The following is a 17,724-nucleotide window of genomic DNA, read 5'->3' as shown; positions in this document are numbered from 1 at the left end:
CGGCTGCCACTGGCCTAATCTCGCGTGCACGACTAGGAGGGGAGGGAAAAAAAAAACCCGTGAGGCTCGCGCTCGCTGAAATCCGGCGGCGCGCGGGGTCCGATCACCTGTCCAGGTCCGTCCAGGTCTGTCCTCTGAGTGAAGACAACACTGATAACCTTTACGTCAAAACCTGGAGATACTGACATTAAAGTGTGAGATTAGAAGGAAGCACTTTAACATTATAAACGCTTTTAGGGCTGCACACTATTGTCATGTCTGACTTCTCTGTTAATTATACAGACAGGGTAAAAGTTGCTTCCCTCCAGTGCTATAGTTAATGTTTTTCATGAAGAAAGACAATATCTCTTAAACCTTTGTCACACATTTGGACATGTCAAAGTTAAAACACTCATACAAACAAAATCAATGGTGGCTTCCTGATCCAGAGCTCTGCTCCTCCTACACGTTTAAACACTTGTATGCACACAATGCAGCCATGTCTGCTCACCTGAGTACTGTCAGCAAGTGTTTACAAGACAGTGGAGCTCCGAGGTCAGAGGGTTTTTCTGTCTGTCTGTATGTGAAGCAGGCTGTTGACTGTACTGTCATCACTGGGCCACTGACCTTCTGCTCTGAAGCCGATCACATACAGTCAGTGATCAAGGCTGGTGAAATTTTGGCAAACAAAGAAGGTTCAAGTTCAAAAGAAGTTCTGTCCTCTCACCTCCTCACATGGATCAGTCACTTTACATGGAACCGTTTAAATGTAAATGTCACACGTCTGCAGAGCCAGAAAATGCAAGTCACGTATCCAGAGGTGGATAATGTAGCAGATAAAAGTCCCCCCCCCTCGTGTGTGTGGATGACAGGCACCCCCCTCCAAAGGCCCATTCAGGGGGAACAGTGGACAGCAGTGTTTCCTCTGTAAACAGAGCCTGACTCCTTTCACCGAAACACTCATTACTGTTTCCCCGTGCCTTGACACACACACAACGCTAAACATTTAAATCACACCAGAAAGAATTAGAAAACAAAATTGTGTTTTATTCTCCTTTTACCATGTAAGGAGATGCTTTACACGGATGGGTTGTACATGAAAATTAAAAACACCAAATATCTGAATCATACAGAAGTAGTGAGAATTATCACTGCAATTTCTCTCTCACACACACACACACACACACACACACACACACACACACACTCACACACACACACACAGTCACTCACTCACACACACACACACTCACTCACTCACTCACTCACACACTCACACACACTCACTCACACACTCACACACTCACACACACACACACACTCACACACACACTCACTCACACACTCACACACACACACACACACTCACACACACACACTCACACACACACACACACTCACACACACACACACACACTTCACAGACTGATACATCCAGATTATGTATCTTTCACTTGCGAGTATGCAGTCTTTTCACTGCATTGACTGCCCTCCCCTAGTGAGGTTCACCTTAAACCAGCTCTGTGCCCCTCATGTACAATCACTACATCACAGTCACAACTTCCAGCTTTGCTTCCCAGTCAAAAGTTTTTGATTTACACGTCACTATAGACATGTGGCCTATTTACCAGGGTGCAACTTTAGTTTCTCTCCAGGCAATCACAAATTACTAATTAATGCAAGTATTTTGTATGAAAACCTATATAAAGTAACAGCAATATAGACAAATAGTATTACTCTATTGACAAAACCTATATTTCAGTCAATGAAACAATTATTTATCACTGGGCATCTAACATTTTCATTAAGCTTGTGTGAAACATCTTTGATTATTCTGGAAATATAATCAGAAAAGCAGTAAGTGCTGTTTAAAGGGCTAGAGGTTGTTTTAGAGATCACAATGTATATATCAAAAAAGCCAGCTGCTTCGCATCATTGCTTGCGTGTAATGATTATACATGATAAGGAAAATTAAGAGTTTCATTGGATTTAGCTTTTGGACATGCAAATCCTGGCACTTCAGAGCTAGAGTTGTATGATACACTTCACCAATTAAACAGTACCTCAAGCTTTCAGAGCATCCAGGACTGCTTAGTAAGCCTTTGCAAAAAGTGTCTAACACTCACAGCCACCAGTTGACACCAAACAATGCCGACAACAGTGAGGGACCAAAATGATTTTCCCTCCTTGTTGTATTCATTGCATTTCATATGTGCATACATAGCTCTTAATTATTTTATCACTGTCAAGATAATGATGAACAGGAAAACATGTTAAACTGATGCTGGTGTCACACACCATGAATTTAAAATGAGTGTAAGCACACAGCGGTACTTCACTGAGACATTTAAGATCAGAGTTACCAATATAAAAATGTTGTGATGATTATACAAGGCTGCATGCTGAGTGATGAATGTAGACATAAACCATATTAATTAAAACAAAAACATAAAGAAATATTTGCCAAACCTGTTTGGCTTGGAGGTCACTTCAAAATAATACCAGCACTTCCACAAACAGACACCGTCTTGTCTCACTGCTTCAAATATCAACACAAATAGCATGATCCTAAAATCTTATTTTTTTTTTAATCTGTGTCCAAACTGTGTCCAAAGTCCAAACTGTGCAACCCAAAGAAAATGCTCCCATGTCAGACTGCACGTGATGTCACTGCTGACATGTTTATGGATTTCAGTTATAGACATCTTAGTACATCACAGTAGACTAATTAAAAAATGATCTCTTTTACATTTGTATCGGTGTATGTGTCTGCAGAATGACTTTGATATTACGATAATGTCTTTGTGATAGTGAGTCTTTAACCTGCTACTGGCTGTCAATTTTTGAAAAAAAGTCCAAGTCCAAAAAATCTAAAAATGGACACGTTTTTGTTCTGTCAAAAAACTCCTCGCTGTACATATAATTGTGCTTTTGAACACCCACTTGCACAGTCCAGCTGTTATGATCCTATGATCGCACACATTTACACTTACGTATTTTTGTTTCTCTCTTTGTGCTCCACTCCAGCCACAACCACTTTCCTGCATTGCTTTAAACAACAGAGGTGGCCATGTCAACAGCAGACAATCATCAGACTCTACCTGATTAGCTGGAAGTGGACCAGACCAGCAGGAAACATCTAAAGCAACCTCTGATGCTTGTAGTAACAGCTTTATGCCTTGGCTGGTTTTGTGGTAATAAATAAATAAATACTCCAGGGGTCAGATGCACAAGATTAAGTCCGGTCTGAGCATGCTCCATGACCCGTGTCTGATCCCTGAACCTTGCGGTGTTTCCAGGACATGGACTGGTTGTTCTTATGGCGTTTAATCAATTCGGTTGCCACAGATAGTGAAGCGGTCTATCTCCAGCAGGTCTTTCTTGGGTGTTCTGTTTTTGAGACTGTCTCCTTCCAGCCCTGTATTAGCGTTGATAATTTTGTCATCATCCTCTTCATCAGGCGTTGTGAGGAATGTGTCCGAGTCACTCTTGGGAAATGCGGGAGCAGAGCTCTCTGTGATGATGGTAGGCTGAGAATTGTCTGACACCTGCAATACTCCTCCTTTGTCTGCTACAGGCTCTGTTTGAAAGACAGGCAGTTAAAATTAATCAGACAAGCAGCTTAAAGAGTAACTTAAAATTTAAATGAAATCAAATTTTTTGTTGCTTCCAGTTTTTGACTTCATCGTGGAAGAAACCATCTGTGACTGGCATGATAATGTATAAAATTGAAATCTCATTTAAAAGGTTGAAAATAACTGCAATATTTTGGTATAGTATGACAGTGTGAAAGACAGTAATACACTGGAACAACTATTTGACTGAGCTGTGAATGTGAATAGTTGAATATTTGAATATTTCAGACATTTTGGAATTCAGCAATAAAGACAGAAGGGTACACTCTGGGTGCTACCTTGTTGAGATGAAGTATGAACATGTTTGGTTCGGTGAGCTCTAGAGTTTGCACGGCTGGAGACGGCAGAAGGTGGAGGGTCGAAAAGCTTTTCTTCCATGTTGGCCTCTTTGACAAACACACAGGAGGTCCCCAGCAGAACAATGCTGTTAAGTACCTTTAATGTGATCATCCTGTTCATGAACACACAGAGGAAAAGTGGGAGTGAATATGATAAAAACCCTGAGAAATGAAGTAATGAAACCTAAGACTTGGAAGACAACTTATTTACCCCATGTAAAACAGCAGCACACACATAAAGGAGAGTGAACCCTGGATTTTCACTGAGCTGGTCACCACTCTGATCAACTGAACAAAGAAGCACAAGACAAAATGTTGAATTTACACCATATGCACTGAACATTATAGCCAATAGCAATGGACATATTCATAAAGCGTCACTAACCAGCAGAGCTAAAGGAAGGGGGATGAAGCCCATTCTCCTGGAAACTGAGTCACTGTAGTCTGTGTAAGCCTGGGGACACAAGTAACCCATTATCACCAAGAGAATCAAAGAGAAGTACGACTCAAATTTGGTACTACTACAAAAATTTGCCCGAATCTTGCACAAGAGTTGGTGGAGAAAAAAAAAAGTGTTGTTCATGTTTGGTTTTCTCACATTTTTCTGTCGACTGCTGACAAGGTCAAAAGCAAGGCTGGCTCTGTATTCGCCGTATACCTGGAAGATAACCGAGTAACACATCACTATTTAGCCATCGAACAATTATACAGTTAGTGATTTAAAAGTAATGAGCAGAAACTATTGGCATATAAAACGAAACGCTTGCACTGTAAAAAGAAATGAAAAAGATGTGCACACATGAGATTAAATGAGAACGAGCACCATCTACAAGTGAGTGAAGTTTGTGTGATTGGGTTTGACAGTCTGGAGATAAAGGGGTTAATCCCTTCCTGTGTACTTGGTTTTCGTTACATAACCTTGGTTACAACTCCTTGAAGGAAACCAAAGAGGATGAGAACACAAGAAGAGTAAAAAAAAGAAGGGGAGAAGAGAACTAGGTTGGCACAGATCCAGAAGAATGCTCAGCAGACTGAAAGTTTCTTCCTGGTACTACAGAGTATCTGGTATGAGTGGGATGGTGTGTGAGACTGTGTGAAAGAGAGAGAAAAACAAACAACTTATTTGTAAAACACAAAAATATCAAAGGGTAGGATTTTGGACTAGGACAGAAGAGGGAGAAAGTCTGTTGAGCTTGACTCTTGATTTCAAGTAGCAGCAGATAATCCTACCTCAAGGTCCACATGCCAAATTAAAAACCAGTGCCATTGTAGATGATGAAGTAAAAAACTAAGCCTCTGTGACCAGTTGGTGCAGCATGGAAATAAAGGTCCTGCTTTCCTGACTACTAATTTAGTGACTTTACTGAGGCTCATGGTGTTTCACCAGCACAGTTCCTGTAGACTATTATTAATTAAACTGTTCTTGTACTCTACTCCACATGTTTTGAGCACATAGCCACAGACAGACTCAACATTTTGAAATGTAATAAAATAATTTCTTCTTCATCAAAACTGTCCTGAGCATTTATAAAACAATTCACATGAAAATTGAACGGCAATTTATTCTTTTACTAGTACTAGTAGTATTAAAGTCTTGAATTTAGAAAAGAATTGTATTAAACTCATAAATGGAGGAAACTTCCATTTGTGGATGACAAGCCACTGGAACTGAACAAAAAATAAATAAATAAATAATTTTGCCAAATTTAACTCTTCTCTTTGTGTACTGTAAGTCCTCACATCAGCACTGATGTCGTTGAATTTCGTGATAAAAGCGTGTTTGACAATGTCCACAGCAACTTCTGAGGCAATCACCATAAGTACATCAGGAAACAGCACCCACAGATGGTCTGAAAACAAATACAGACACAAAGTGATTAGTGTCAATACTCTGCATTTCAAAGTAGATACAAGTGAATCTGGGAAAGTGGTGTGTTGAATGACACTGAGAATAACTGAGAATGGACTTATGAGGCACAGAATGGTGTTCATTTCCACATATAATATCATAATATAGATGAACAGGCTGTGTAGATTTCAGTTTTTCCCAACATCACTGTGTTAGTTACCAGGGTTCCATGAAAACTGCTCCATGTTTCTCAGACAGACGATGAGCAGGAGGATGTAGTTGGTGAACCTCTCTTTTATGTCTGTGGGACACAAACAAATCAATCCTGGATTAACCTACTTTGTACTCAGTGGGGCTGAGTTTGATTCCATAAATTTACCTTGAACTGAATCACTAAGTTCAAAGGCTGAGATACAAAATGTTCAGAAAGTGCTGATTTAGGAGGCACATATTTCACTTTTTACATATCATTCACCACTTACCACTGTTTGACATCTGGAAAAGGTTGTTCTTTTCAAACTTCTTAAAAACGCTTCCTTTGATCTCCACAAACTGCAAGAAAACAAGATAATATCATTACTGAATTAATGCTCTACACGCTTTATTCTGAGTTAATGAGGCTTTGTGTTTCACTCACATTGTTTGACATCATGATGGTGAGCAGAGACTTATTGTGGGAGTTGAAGGCCACGTTGAGAGTCGTGGCTTGAACCATAATGAGGATGGCATGTAGAACTAAATACAGACATGTTAAGGAAAAGAAACAGACAGAGGACCACAGTAAATAGCATAGTGCAGTTTTTTGTCCATTTTGAAGTCCATCTAATATTATGCTCTAGTAGTTTGAAGTAAAGATTTGTAAAGTTGCAGTGCTCATCATTTTATTATTGATCTTTTAATTATGTGATTTGTGTGGTCATGTACAACTGATTGTTTTGTTTAAAGAGTAACTTTTCTATTCTCTACTGCCTTTTTCTATTATCCTTTTGTCAACTCATGTATAGAAACGCACAATCGCACAACCATAGTTCATTTTCAGTGAGGATACAGACATAGAGGACAGCCATGAAGAAGTGAGGAATAACGCCTATATGTGCTCTCTTCTTCTCCTTTGGTTCAGTTGCCGTCCAGTACAGAGCGTCCAGGATGTCCTGGCCAAATGATGAGAATAGGCGGTCTGCGACCTGACATCACAAGGACACAGTGTGAGGGTGAGTGAGTAGGTGGTGACAGTGAAATCAGAGTTATAAACATTTGGAAAAATGCTCTGAATGCACCTCTAACATGTTGTAGATGATGTACAATTTGATGACAGACTGTCCCCTGATGAGGTGGTACATCATGGCATAATCCACGTAGCTCATCATTGAGTAACACAACACCATTATGAAGCCTTTCAGCACATCACACACCTGTGCTGGCTGGAGCAGACGGGAACCACTAAAACACACACACACACACACAAAAAATTACTGATAAGGAGAATATTCACAGAAACAGCGGAGAGGAAAAGATGCAGAATTTCATTATCCATTTGTCTGAGCAGTCAGACACAGCTCTACTGCACCCTAGAGGGCAAGAACAATAATATAATGATTGCTTTTGATGTATACAGTACATCTACTGTATGTTAGAAGACACAAATCTGCATATATTTATCAGTTTGGACAAGGGCTGAAGTTGAAAATGACTATTCATTCATTAATTACTGTGTCAATAATTTTTGACGGTTTGGGCTTGTAAACTCATCACAACTTTGCAGCATAGCAGATATTTTAAAATAGTTTGTTTTGTCTGATCCTCTGTAACAAGATTTAAATGAAATACAGTACAGGCCAAAAGTCTGGACACACCTTCTCATTCAAATGAATAAGAAAGTGTGTCCAAACTGACTGAAAATTTTAGTAATTTAATAATTACTTTTCATTTCATTATTTCAACATTTCAACAGTGAACTATACAACTGTACAAGCTACTGTTGACATTCGGTTAGTGTTCTATATTTATACAACACAGTCATCTCAAAAGCATGACAGGGTTTGTTTTATCATTGTGTCTGAGAGGTATTCATTTGATGCTTGTATAATGCCAATTTTTAGAATGAAGCTTATGTTGTTCAGCAATGTGACCAAACCTTTATTAAGGAAACACCTTAAAACCTGCACGTGTGAACTTTACCTGAGGCCACAGCATGGTAATGTGAGGAGTCGCAGAAGAGCCAATATGACTCTGAGGGGCAACAGTGTGAACACGTAGAGAAAGGCATCCAGGCACAGGAAAAATCCGAATGTCATCAACTACAGCAAAATAAGGAGAGCAGAATGCTTTTATTTTTGGGTATGTATAAAATATAATAAAACAAAACATAATTTTTTGAAGTAAATATTTTGTTTGTTTACCTTCTCCAGCTCCTTGGGAATGCGAAGGCAAGTGTAGACCCTCTCTCTGCGCTCTGTGTATTTGGCCTCATTGTGTTCCAGGAAATAGCCTCTGGTAAGCTCAGTCGTAATAAATCTGACCAGAGATAGGTCTATGTGTACAAGGAGATAGAGAAAAAGTAACAAAAAGTTTCTTATAAACCAAATAAATCATTATTTGACAAACCTCCATAACTGAGAGTAGTTACTCTTCTTTAAGCTTGCCGCTTGTCTAAAGTAGAGGAACTGCACCATTTATTTAATATAACCAGCTTTGGTGATTTGGTGGTTAAAAGTTGCTTCCTGCTTGGAAATTTACACTGTAAACAAAGATAAGTCCTAAGGTATTAATCAAGTGAGAAATTTGAAATGTATATCCTCCAATTTAAAATATATTTTTAGCCAGACTAAAATCAAAACCACGTGCACTAATCTGCTGCTATAAAAGCTCGACTCCACTATGGGAATGTTTACAACTGCAATTTGGAACCTGGCAACAGTAATTTGCTCCATTTGGCCTGAAGAGCATTAGTGAAGTAGGTCACCAACGTTTGGTGATAAGGCTGGCTCATACACCTGTTCCAAAGTTTTAAGCAGTATGGGCAGGTCAATCAAGTTCTTGCACACCAAAATCAGGATGACAAAAAAAAAAAAAAACAACAACAAAAGAAACTTTGAAGAAACATGCTGTGAGATTTGATACACTAAGAGCAGACACAGTAGAGAGAGCAGTACTGCTCTGTTCATGCTGCCTTCAGAGCCAATCAGAAGACCCTGAATTTCCCAGGCACCAATCAGTGCTAGGCATGCTAATGTTGGAAAAAAGAGTGGAGTAAACCTTGAGCAAACATGGAGAGCGAATGGGACATTTGGAGAGGCACCGTCCTCTTACAAGTCCACAGTGTGGGATCATTTTGGATTTAGTGTTGACTACAGAAACATGACAGTCAACAAACAAAACACAGTGTGCAAGTATTGCTTTGCAGCTATTGGATACTCTGTAGGTAATACAAGCAAGGCCTAGGCAAGTACTGCCACCAAGTGTGCAGGTTGTCATAAGGTTTGTTGTTTAACTATTTTGAATTGATGCTGAACTTTATGTCATGTTCACATTTGTTGATCGTTGATTGTATTTGTAGCAGTTAATTAGTTTCTATGAGTGGGTTAACTTTTTGTTTATTTCTTTTAGAGACTACACTTTATATTTGATATTGCTTTTCTGATAAAGAGCAAGTAAGATAGGTGCTCCCTTTTTAATGATACATTTTGTGGTTTGACTACATCTGTGCTCTGATATTCTATTTGTAACAGTTAAGTAGTTTCTAATTATGGTGGCTACAATAACGTTTGATGTTTATTTTTATTGGATACTGCTCTGTTTTTTTATGGAAGGATGTTACATGTTTATAATAAAGTGGTTTGACTATATCTGTGCTTGCTTTTAATTATTTTTGCATGCAATATATAGCCTTTTCTAATTCATAGTTTTATATTAACATATTGAAACCGTACCGTTACCATGGCCCAAAAACTGTGTGCAAATTGTACTGTTTCATCCCTAGTGGGTACTGCAATATTGACATAAAAAAAAGTTTGGAAATTTTATATTTTCTGAAATATCACTGAATATTAGAAGTACTGCAACATTTTACATATCAAAGTCAAATTATCAGTCACAGGAACTACTGTGTAAAAATGTGATCTAAGCAAAAACATACTTAAATTATCAAAGTTAGAGAACTCCTTGCACAGCAAACTGTCCCCTATGTTTGACTTTACTTCAAAAATCAGCTTTCAACTTCTGAACTCTTCTTTAAGCTTTGATTTTGTTGCAAGAATGTGGATAACTACTGTTATTCAACGTAAACCATTGTAGATGTTTCTGGAATTAAACAACCTTAAGTGGATTTTATGAAATTTTTGTAAATCCTAATATAGTAAGTAATTAATAGTTTGAACCATCTGAGCGGGCTTATAGTGCAGTGAAGTTGTGGACATACTACATTTAAATACACGGTACAAACAATTTAAATATGCAAAATACCTCCACATGAATATATTTTGATATACAACACTTTGTGGGTATTTCAAAGGTGGTCATGTTTTCTAAATTAGAATCTACCCTAACATATAATTAGCTTCTTTTATTTTAATATGATAAAAAAATTAAGTGATAGGTAAAGAACAACTGAACTGTCACATAAACCCAGTGGAGAAAAAAATAATCGATCCTAGTTTATCACTGAAATACAGTCAAATATGGGTGTAGTGTAGAACAATTTAGAAATGTAAAGGAAATCAGTTCTATACAATTAAAAAAAAGTTGCACATAACTTCCATTTGCCAAATAAAGATCATTTAATTCAGTTCAGCGTTTGGGGGAAATGATCTGGGGCTACTTCTCGACATAAGTGAGAACTGGGTGCTCCGCCGGCGTTGCCAGTGTGTGCGGTTTTCCGGGAGAAACCATCATGTTGTGTGGCATGAATAAAACGGGTGCATGCAACTAAGAGATGGTTGTTTCGTGTTGTAAAGCTTATCAACGTGATCGACATTTGCAACAGCAAAGTAGCAAAAGTAGTTTTAGACGCTGTCAAACGTGCACGTAAAAATCGACTCATAACTCGCCCAAATCAACAGTGAGTCGATCCTTTTCCGTGATTTAGTTACTTTTATAGTCTGTGTGATTTAGGTATGATTGAGCCCGATGAATACTGCAATAGATGTCTCATAGACCAATCTGCTTAGAAATCACAGGGAAAGTGCTATAAGCAGTGTTATCTGTGGAACTTGCTTGTGAATTATCATTTTTTCTCGATATCAAAGTTATGCATTGACAGCCGTCGGTACATCTAATGGTACAAAGTAATCAGGGACTGCTAAGTTCGGCGTACTTAATTTTCCAAAATGTAAATACATATGGGCTAATATGGCGCTGTTGCAAGTGCATTGCAAGCTGAACTATAACTATAAAGTTTTAACGTCTAAAATGTGTACACATGTGTATACAGATGTCCAATTCATGATAAAAAATCAAAGACTGGATGACTTTTAGGGCGAGTAGGTGGCTTTTGGAGTTGAGCTACTTTTGGCAGACAAATCTGGCAACCCTGAGCAGCGCCCACAGAGACTCCGCTGACAGGGAGGTCAACTGTATGCTCACGACATGTTATTATTACCACAGACTTAGAATTCGTGTTTTTATCTGTCCACAGTTTTTGGGCTCAGAGCGAATGTTGATAAAACAAAACAATCAACACAGCAGCTAGCTTAGCGCTGTCAAACTGGAGCTCCGTGGCTAGCTCTCACCTGACAGGTTGCGTTTCTTGCCCCTGCTGCCGCCATTTTTATCGTTAAAACCCAGCATTTCCGTGACACCGTCCTTCTCCTTATTCCTCTCAGCTTTTGTGGCCTTTCGGTCCCGCTCCCTGTCCTCCTTCTCCTTCTCCTCTCCCAGACCTGCCGACAGCGAGTCCGCCATCTTCGTCAAACGGTCTCGGCCGCTGCCTGGGAAACTGACAACTGCGTCATGCGCAGTGACGTCAACACGCCACGTCGTGCCACCGAGTCGCCAGCACGTGTCGCCATAAAGCTCAGTCACGTTTTACCTTGATGCTGAGCGATTAATTCATTAATAACTGGTTTATTTCGTGTGATGAATTGTTTTCAAGTGGTATTATGTAATAATTATTATTTTAGGTATAGTAGATGTAGTTGTAGTTATAATAATAGTAAGAGCAACAAGTTTCGGTTGTCTCCCATCTTCCAAAGCCGGGCGCGTTTAGGTTCCTTGCTGACAACGAAAGTGAATGTGATTGATTGTATTTCTATTGGATCCTGCGATCCTGAGGGGTAATGAGATGAGTTAGACACTACTGACTATTTAATTAAATTTTAAACTTTAATGAGATCCGGTCGTTTTAGCTGCTTTTGGCAAGTAATCGCTTAGTAGATCAAACTGATGACACGTGTATCCTACAAGATGCATATTAACCTGTGCTATTTAATCTCATTTTCATTAAGTAGATTATGACACAGACTTCATTCTTAAGATCAAGAGCCACTTTAAGTTTCTTTTTCTATATTGAATTGCACATTTATAAATTCTGATATTAGCTCAGACCATTTGTCAAACTGGGAAGAGTCTAAACGTGAGTGTTGAGTCTTTGGACCGATTGAACAAATGTGTCATGCCACCGTCACTCCCAACAGGTATAATGGACGGAAAAGATTTTGAAATATTTTCATCTTGAAAGTCTTCAAATGATACTCATTGCAAGTGAAGCCGTTTGGATAAAATCTATCTATAAAGGTAGATAGATACGTTCAGTGTCAGATCCTGATAATATCATACTGATGAATGTTCAAATAACAGACGATATCTGGGGGAGTATATAGGGGGTGGAATTATAGTTCATGTTAAAGAACATTTGGCTACACATGTAATTTTGTCTACCTCTGCACTCAAACTCTTTGAATGTATTGTATTGGATGTCTGTGTTGGTGGTGCCACTTGTATCATAATTAGTAGGGTTTATCGTCCTCCCTCTGCCTAAAACTCAGCCCTTGATGAGTTATTTTAAATCCTGTCAAACTACATCACCTCTGAGTTGACCACCTGAGGCGACCTGAACTTGAACTGGTTATCGCCATGCTCTGCTAAGTTAAAAGAGCTAAGTCTGGAATTAAATCTGTCCCAGCTGATCACTTATCCCACAACACCAAACAACAAGGATGTCTCTAGGTCAACTATAATTGATATTATCCTAACGAATAGACTTTTGAAATAGTGAATATAGTGAAATAGTGAAACAGTGGTGTCCCTGCACAAGACATTAGTGATCACTGCCCCATTGCCTGTGTAAGGACATGTAAAGGCCACTCATCGAGTGGTAGTGCCATCAAAAAACTAATTTTGAAAAAATTTCAATGAGCAGGCGTTCCTTTATGACCTCTCTCATGCAGACCCAGAAAGGGTCAGCCTAATTCCAGACCCAGAGTTGGCTTTTGAGTATTTCTCTAATCTTTTTAACTCCCTTGCAGATAAACACGTCCCCTACAAGAATTTTTGGATAAAAAACAGGTGCAACCTTTGGTTTACTGCAGATTTTTCAGAAGCTCTTTGTTCCAGAGATCTGGCCTGGTCTACTGCTAGGTTTTCAAACAATCCTCTGGATTGAATACATTTTAGAAAATGTAATAAATGTATTAGTTTGATTCGAACAACTAAATCTAACTATTACTTATCCTCTCTCAGCACAAGCCACGACAATGCCACCAGATTTTGGAAGACGCTGAAATCTCTAAAATCCTCATCTTGTTCCTCCCTCCCTGTACTTTGGTAACTCCCATATTACAAACAGATTAGATATTTGCAATGCATTTAATCATCATTTATAGCTGCTGGGCACATATTTGATAATAACACTGCTGCAACTCATCCCACCTCCAGGCATGAAGCTGCAACTGCTCCTAACTCCCCCCTTCCCTCTCCCGCAGTAATTTCTAAGCCCACCAGCTTTTCACTGAGACCTGTTATCGACACAGAGGTCAAAAAAATTTAAAGGTGAGGACGGTCTGGACCCATTTCTCCTTCATCTGAGTGCCCACTTAATTGCCTCACCCTTAGCCCACATTTTTAAACTGTTCTTTTCTTCTAGCATAATCCCCACTATGGAAATCAGTGCAGGTTGTCCCCCTTTTCACATATTAGACAATTATTGACCAATTTCAAAACTCTGCTGCCTGGCAAAAGTGCTAGGATCCTTAGTAAATTCACTGTTGTGGACTTTTTTAGAATCAAATAACATCCTTCAACTGCAACAATCTGGTTTCAGACCTGACCATAGCACAACAACAGCCACAACACTCGTTGTTAATAACATTATAAATAGTCTTGACGCCGACCAGCACTGTGCAGCACTTTTCATCAACCTGTCAAAGGCTTTCGATACTGTCAATCACAATATCCTGTTAAATAAGCTCTCCTCCTCCGCTCTAGACAGCCTCTCAGTCAGTTGGTTCTCCAATTATCTGTCAGGGAGATTCCAAGTTGTTGTTGCGGATGGAGTCAGATCAAATTCGCTCCTGTTACAGAAGGGTGTCCCACAAGGGTCCATTCTTGGCCCTCTTTTGTACTGTGTTGAATTTATGTACCTGTCATGTTTTAATGTGTTTGTCTTTCTAATGTGTTCAGGGCATCCTTGAAAAAGAGAGCTTGCGCTCAATGGACTTCCCTGTCAAAATAAAGGTTATAATAATAATAATCTGTGGGGGAAAAAAGTCAAAGTAACTTTATGTGTAATGGTGTAAATACTCGGTATCGGTGAGTACTCAAATGCAAGTACTCGAACACTACTCGTTAAAAGTGGTATCGAAGCATCCCTATGTACATTTTTCTCCTGAGTCAATCTGGAGCGAGGGGTTGACCTCTTTCATTTCCAAGGGGCCTGCTGTTGACATGCAATTCTGCAACCAATGAAATATCTAAGTTTCACCCAGTCCTGACATGCTGTTTGAATTTTATGAGGTTTGGGGGAATGTTAAAAGTCCCCCAAGAGTCAGAGGTGTTATAATCAAACGCCAAGCTAACCAATAGAGCTGTTGGACTGTTAACTGCTCGGACAATAATTATCAGTAAGGATATTAGATATAACAGAAGAAGACTCAAGTCAGCAAGTATACTTACACAACTTAAACGAATGTATTGATACGGACAGGCCAGACTTAAATGATGAGCTGTAGCAGGCAAAGATCTGAGATTTAGGACCACAATATCCAAAAGTCATTGGTGCCTTAACCTGACCTTTAGGCTGTGTGCTGTAATGGATCACATCTATCATCCTGACACAATTTAATATGCTGACAATTTTATTGCACCAGCCAACACTAAGGTCAGCCATTAGATCCCCACCTCCAAATACCACGTCTGAAAGGTTAATTCAGCCCCTGAATAAGGATGAGAGTGTGTGAGGGAGAGAGAGAGAGAGAGGCAGCAGAGCCCAGGCACAGGGATAGAGTTTCTTCCAGTAAGAGATCCCTTTGACCGCCACAGATTCGGTTACTCCTCCTGACTCATGCGTCAATACACGCATCACTTCGTCTAAGGGGGAAAACTACGTCTTCTCTGTCGGATTATGATTTATTTTTACTGTTCAAACTCCACAATAAACTCATGGTGATCGCCCAGTCCTCTCCGCGGTCGCTGGCGGGCGTCGTGTTCCACCCGTCGGGGCAGCATGGGCTCGTAAGATGCCTTCTCTGTGGAAACGGATAACCTTCTCCGCGGCCTCGGTGCTCTGCGTCGGCTCGGTGGTCCTCCTGGTCGTGGCCCTGTCCACGGAGCGGTGGGTCATCGGCCGGATCCTGTGTAAAACCGGAGCCGAGATAGTGAACGCTTCCCACCCGGAGTTGGAGCAGTTTATCGGGGACATTTATTACGGCCTATTCCGGGGAGGGAAGGGCAAGAAGTGCGGACTTGGGAAGAGACGCTCCAAAATACACAGTAAGATCAGAAACTATGTACATTGATTTCTGCTTATCCAAGCTATAACAAACCCAAAGTTTTCATTAAGTCATACCGAAATAGCCTCCAGATTAATATATTCCTGCTAAATTAACGAATAATACAATATTGTTAAATAAAACTCTATCATATGAGATCCAGATTGAAAATTTAAACTGCATTAGATCCAACTTTCCCAAATTAACAAATATAACTGACTGAATTCTGGGAAAAATGTCTATTACATGGTGCACAAGATCTTTAAATAATCATAATATCTCATTATCAGACACTCACTTGAATCTTTTTCTGTATGCTCATATTGGTGGCCTTTTCTGATGCGTTTTCATACTTTGATTGAATTTCACATTTAACAATAAAATATGAAAGCATATAAATGTTGGTTTGAGTATTCTGCCTTTTATCATAATAAGTGACACAAATGAAGACACATTGCTACTATAACTGCAAACACTCAGATGTATTGACTGAAATATCACAATGCTAAGTACTTTTGTGTTTTCAGTGTCTTCCCCCATCTTGACACATACAAACCAATAATGTGTGTGCTGCTGTTTCTGCCAAACTCTGCAGTTTTCCCAAAGCTCATACAGACATTGAACAGTGGCCTTCACATGATGGTGATCCTCTTCTTGCTGGTGGCCATTGGCTTCGCTCTGGTCAGTCTATCTTTTTGCATTTACAATGCACGCAAGATTCCCTACCAGAGCATCAAAGGACACAAAGGACTCTACCTTTGGAACGCCATTGCTGGTATGTGAGAGAACTTTGTCTTCACTCTATCCATCAAACATTACTTTTTTTATGCATTGCCATGTCCTGCATATCTTTTTTGACGTTTGAGTAACCCAATTCTCCCAACACATTTGCTCTTCTTTCTAGCTTTTTTCGGCACCCTGGGGGTTTTGTGTTTCCTGGCAGCCATGAAGCACCACCAACTAACCGAACGGGTGGCAAACTATCAGGAGAACCTCTTTGTTCTTGTTGTCCTGGATGACAGCCTGGACTGGTCCTTCTGGCTCGGTGTAGGCAGTGTCGTAACTCACTTTGCCATCTGTGGAGTGGTTGCCATGAGTCGGATAAAGCTGCCAAAACCAGAAATCAAGAAACCTGAAGAACCCACAATATCTGCACTGGACCTGCTCTACTGAGGGACAACAGAGCGTCATGTCAGCACTTATTTCACTAATGATTGACCCCTTGGAGTCATTATATATAAAAACCTGCAACCACAAGACAGAAGGACAACCATAAAAAACACACTGACTTGTCAGTGAGAGTTATCTGGACATTCCTCCATCACTGCTGTAAAACGGCTAGTCAAAATGATGGATCATATCCTGGAGTGCATGAAGTTCAAAATCTAAAATGTAGCTCAGGGCCTTTTTTGTCAATGGAAAAAGATATGTCCTCGATTCAGATGGTTAAAAAACACAGGAAAAGAAAAGGGTTTACATGTACAATAGACTCATGTAGAACTCCAATAAAAACAACCAAGCAGGTAAACAATGTTCACACTGAATGTGAATGTATTGTTCTCAGAGGAATATATGTATCTGTTAGGAAAGAAAATGTAATAAGCAATTTTTTTGTCAATATACAGTATTTTTCTCAGAAATTACACCAAGCAGTCAAAAGGTACACCACCAGAGGGGGTAACACACAGACAAACACATGAGATACTGACCATCTTGACAAAGACTGGATCAGTCACTCATGACCTGCTTGAGGCTGCTCCACCCCACAGCAAGATGTTCTGAAATCATAACAAAACCCAGTACACTATTAAAACATCAACTGGTCATTTGTAGTTTTATCACACAGATAGCAGTTGTGATCGCTGAAGAGGTTGACTGTAACGGCAAGACAGCTTTGCTTAGGTTCATTGATGATTAACAATCTTCATCCATTAATGGAGGCTGCTTCATAAAACCATCTTTTGAGCCCTGGACATCCAGAGCTGTATATTCTGTTTATGGCT

At 39.6% G+C, this 17,724-nt stretch overlaps 2 protein-coding genes across 2 annotated transcripts; one reads left to right on the top strand and one right to left on the bottom strand.

Moving 5' to 3' along the window:
* Positions 1-1,287: 1,287 nt before the first annotated feature.
* Positions 1,288-11,718, bottom strand: tapt1b (transmembrane anterior posterior transformation 1b). The gene is made up of 14 exons (XM_029502430.1): positions 11,528-11,718; positions 8,201-8,331; positions 7,980-8,098; positions 7,079-7,241; positions 6,850-6,985; positions 6,439-6,536; positions 6,284-6,353; positions 6,022-6,102; positions 5,693-5,802; positions 4,551-4,610; positions 4,338-4,406; positions 4,164-4,240; positions 3,893-4,065; positions 1,288-3,559 (listed from the first exon to the last, which is right to left on the bottom strand). Exons 1-14 carry the CDS (start codon positions 11,697-11,699, stop codon positions 3,306-3,308), a joined length of 1,713 nt encoding a protein of 570 aa, XP_029358290.1. The 5' UTR covers positions 11,700-11,718; the 3' UTR covers positions 1,288-3,305.
* A 3,751-nt stretch (positions 11,719-15,469) lies between these two features.
* On the top strand, positions 15,470-17,025 carry clrn2 (clarin 2). Its single transcript, XM_029511604.1, has 3 exons — positions 15,470-15,722; positions 16,317-16,496; positions 16,626-17,025. Exons 1-3 carry the CDS (start codon positions 15,470-15,472, stop codon positions 16,892-16,894), a joined length of 702 nt encoding a protein of 233 aa, XP_029367464.1. The 3' UTR covers positions 16,895-17,025.
* The last annotated feature ends 699 nt before the right edge of the window (positions 17,026-17,724 follow it).

The sequence above is a fragment of the Echeneis naucrates genome, chromosome 1, assembly GCF_900963305.1.
Source record: "Echeneis naucrates chromosome 1, fEcheNa1.1, whole genome shotgun sequence".
NCBI lineage: Eukaryota > Metazoa > Chordata > Actinopteri > Carangiformes > Echeneidae > Echeneis > Echeneis naucrates.
Note: the sequence above shows the minus strand (reverse complement) of the source record. Positions and strands in the feature narration are given on the sequence as shown.

What these genes read in the sequence shown, in the direction of transcription:
- tapt1b (XM_029502430.1), bottom strand. Translation starts at nt 11,699, where the DNA reads ATGGCGGACTCGCTGTCGGCAGGTCTGGGAGAGGAGAAGGAGAAGGAG. An exon ending in CCATCATGATGTCAAACAAT is followed by an intron (nt 6,354 to 6,438) that starts GTGAGTGAAACA and finishes GTTTTCTTGCAG; the next exon opens with TTTGTGGAGATCAAAGGAAG. An exon ending in GTGCTGCTGTTTTACATGGG is followed by an intron (nt 4,066 to 4,163) that starts GTAAATAAGTTG and finishes GTTCATGAACAG; the next exon opens with GATGATCACATTAAAGGTAC.
- clrn2 (XM_029511604.1), top strand. Translation starts at nt 15,470, where the DNA reads ATGCCTTCTCTGTGGAAACGGATAACCTTCTCCGCGGCCTCGGTGCTC. An exon ending in GAGACGCTCCAAAATACACA is followed by an intron (nt 15,723 to 16,316) that starts GTAAGATCAGAA and finishes CAAACTCTGCAG; the next exon opens with TTTTCCCAAAGCTCATACAG. An exon ending in CCTTTGGAACGCCATTGCTG is followed by an intron (nt 16,497 to 16,625) that starts GTATGTGAGAGA and finishes TCTTCTTTCTAG; the next exon opens with CTTTTTTCGGCACCCTGGGG.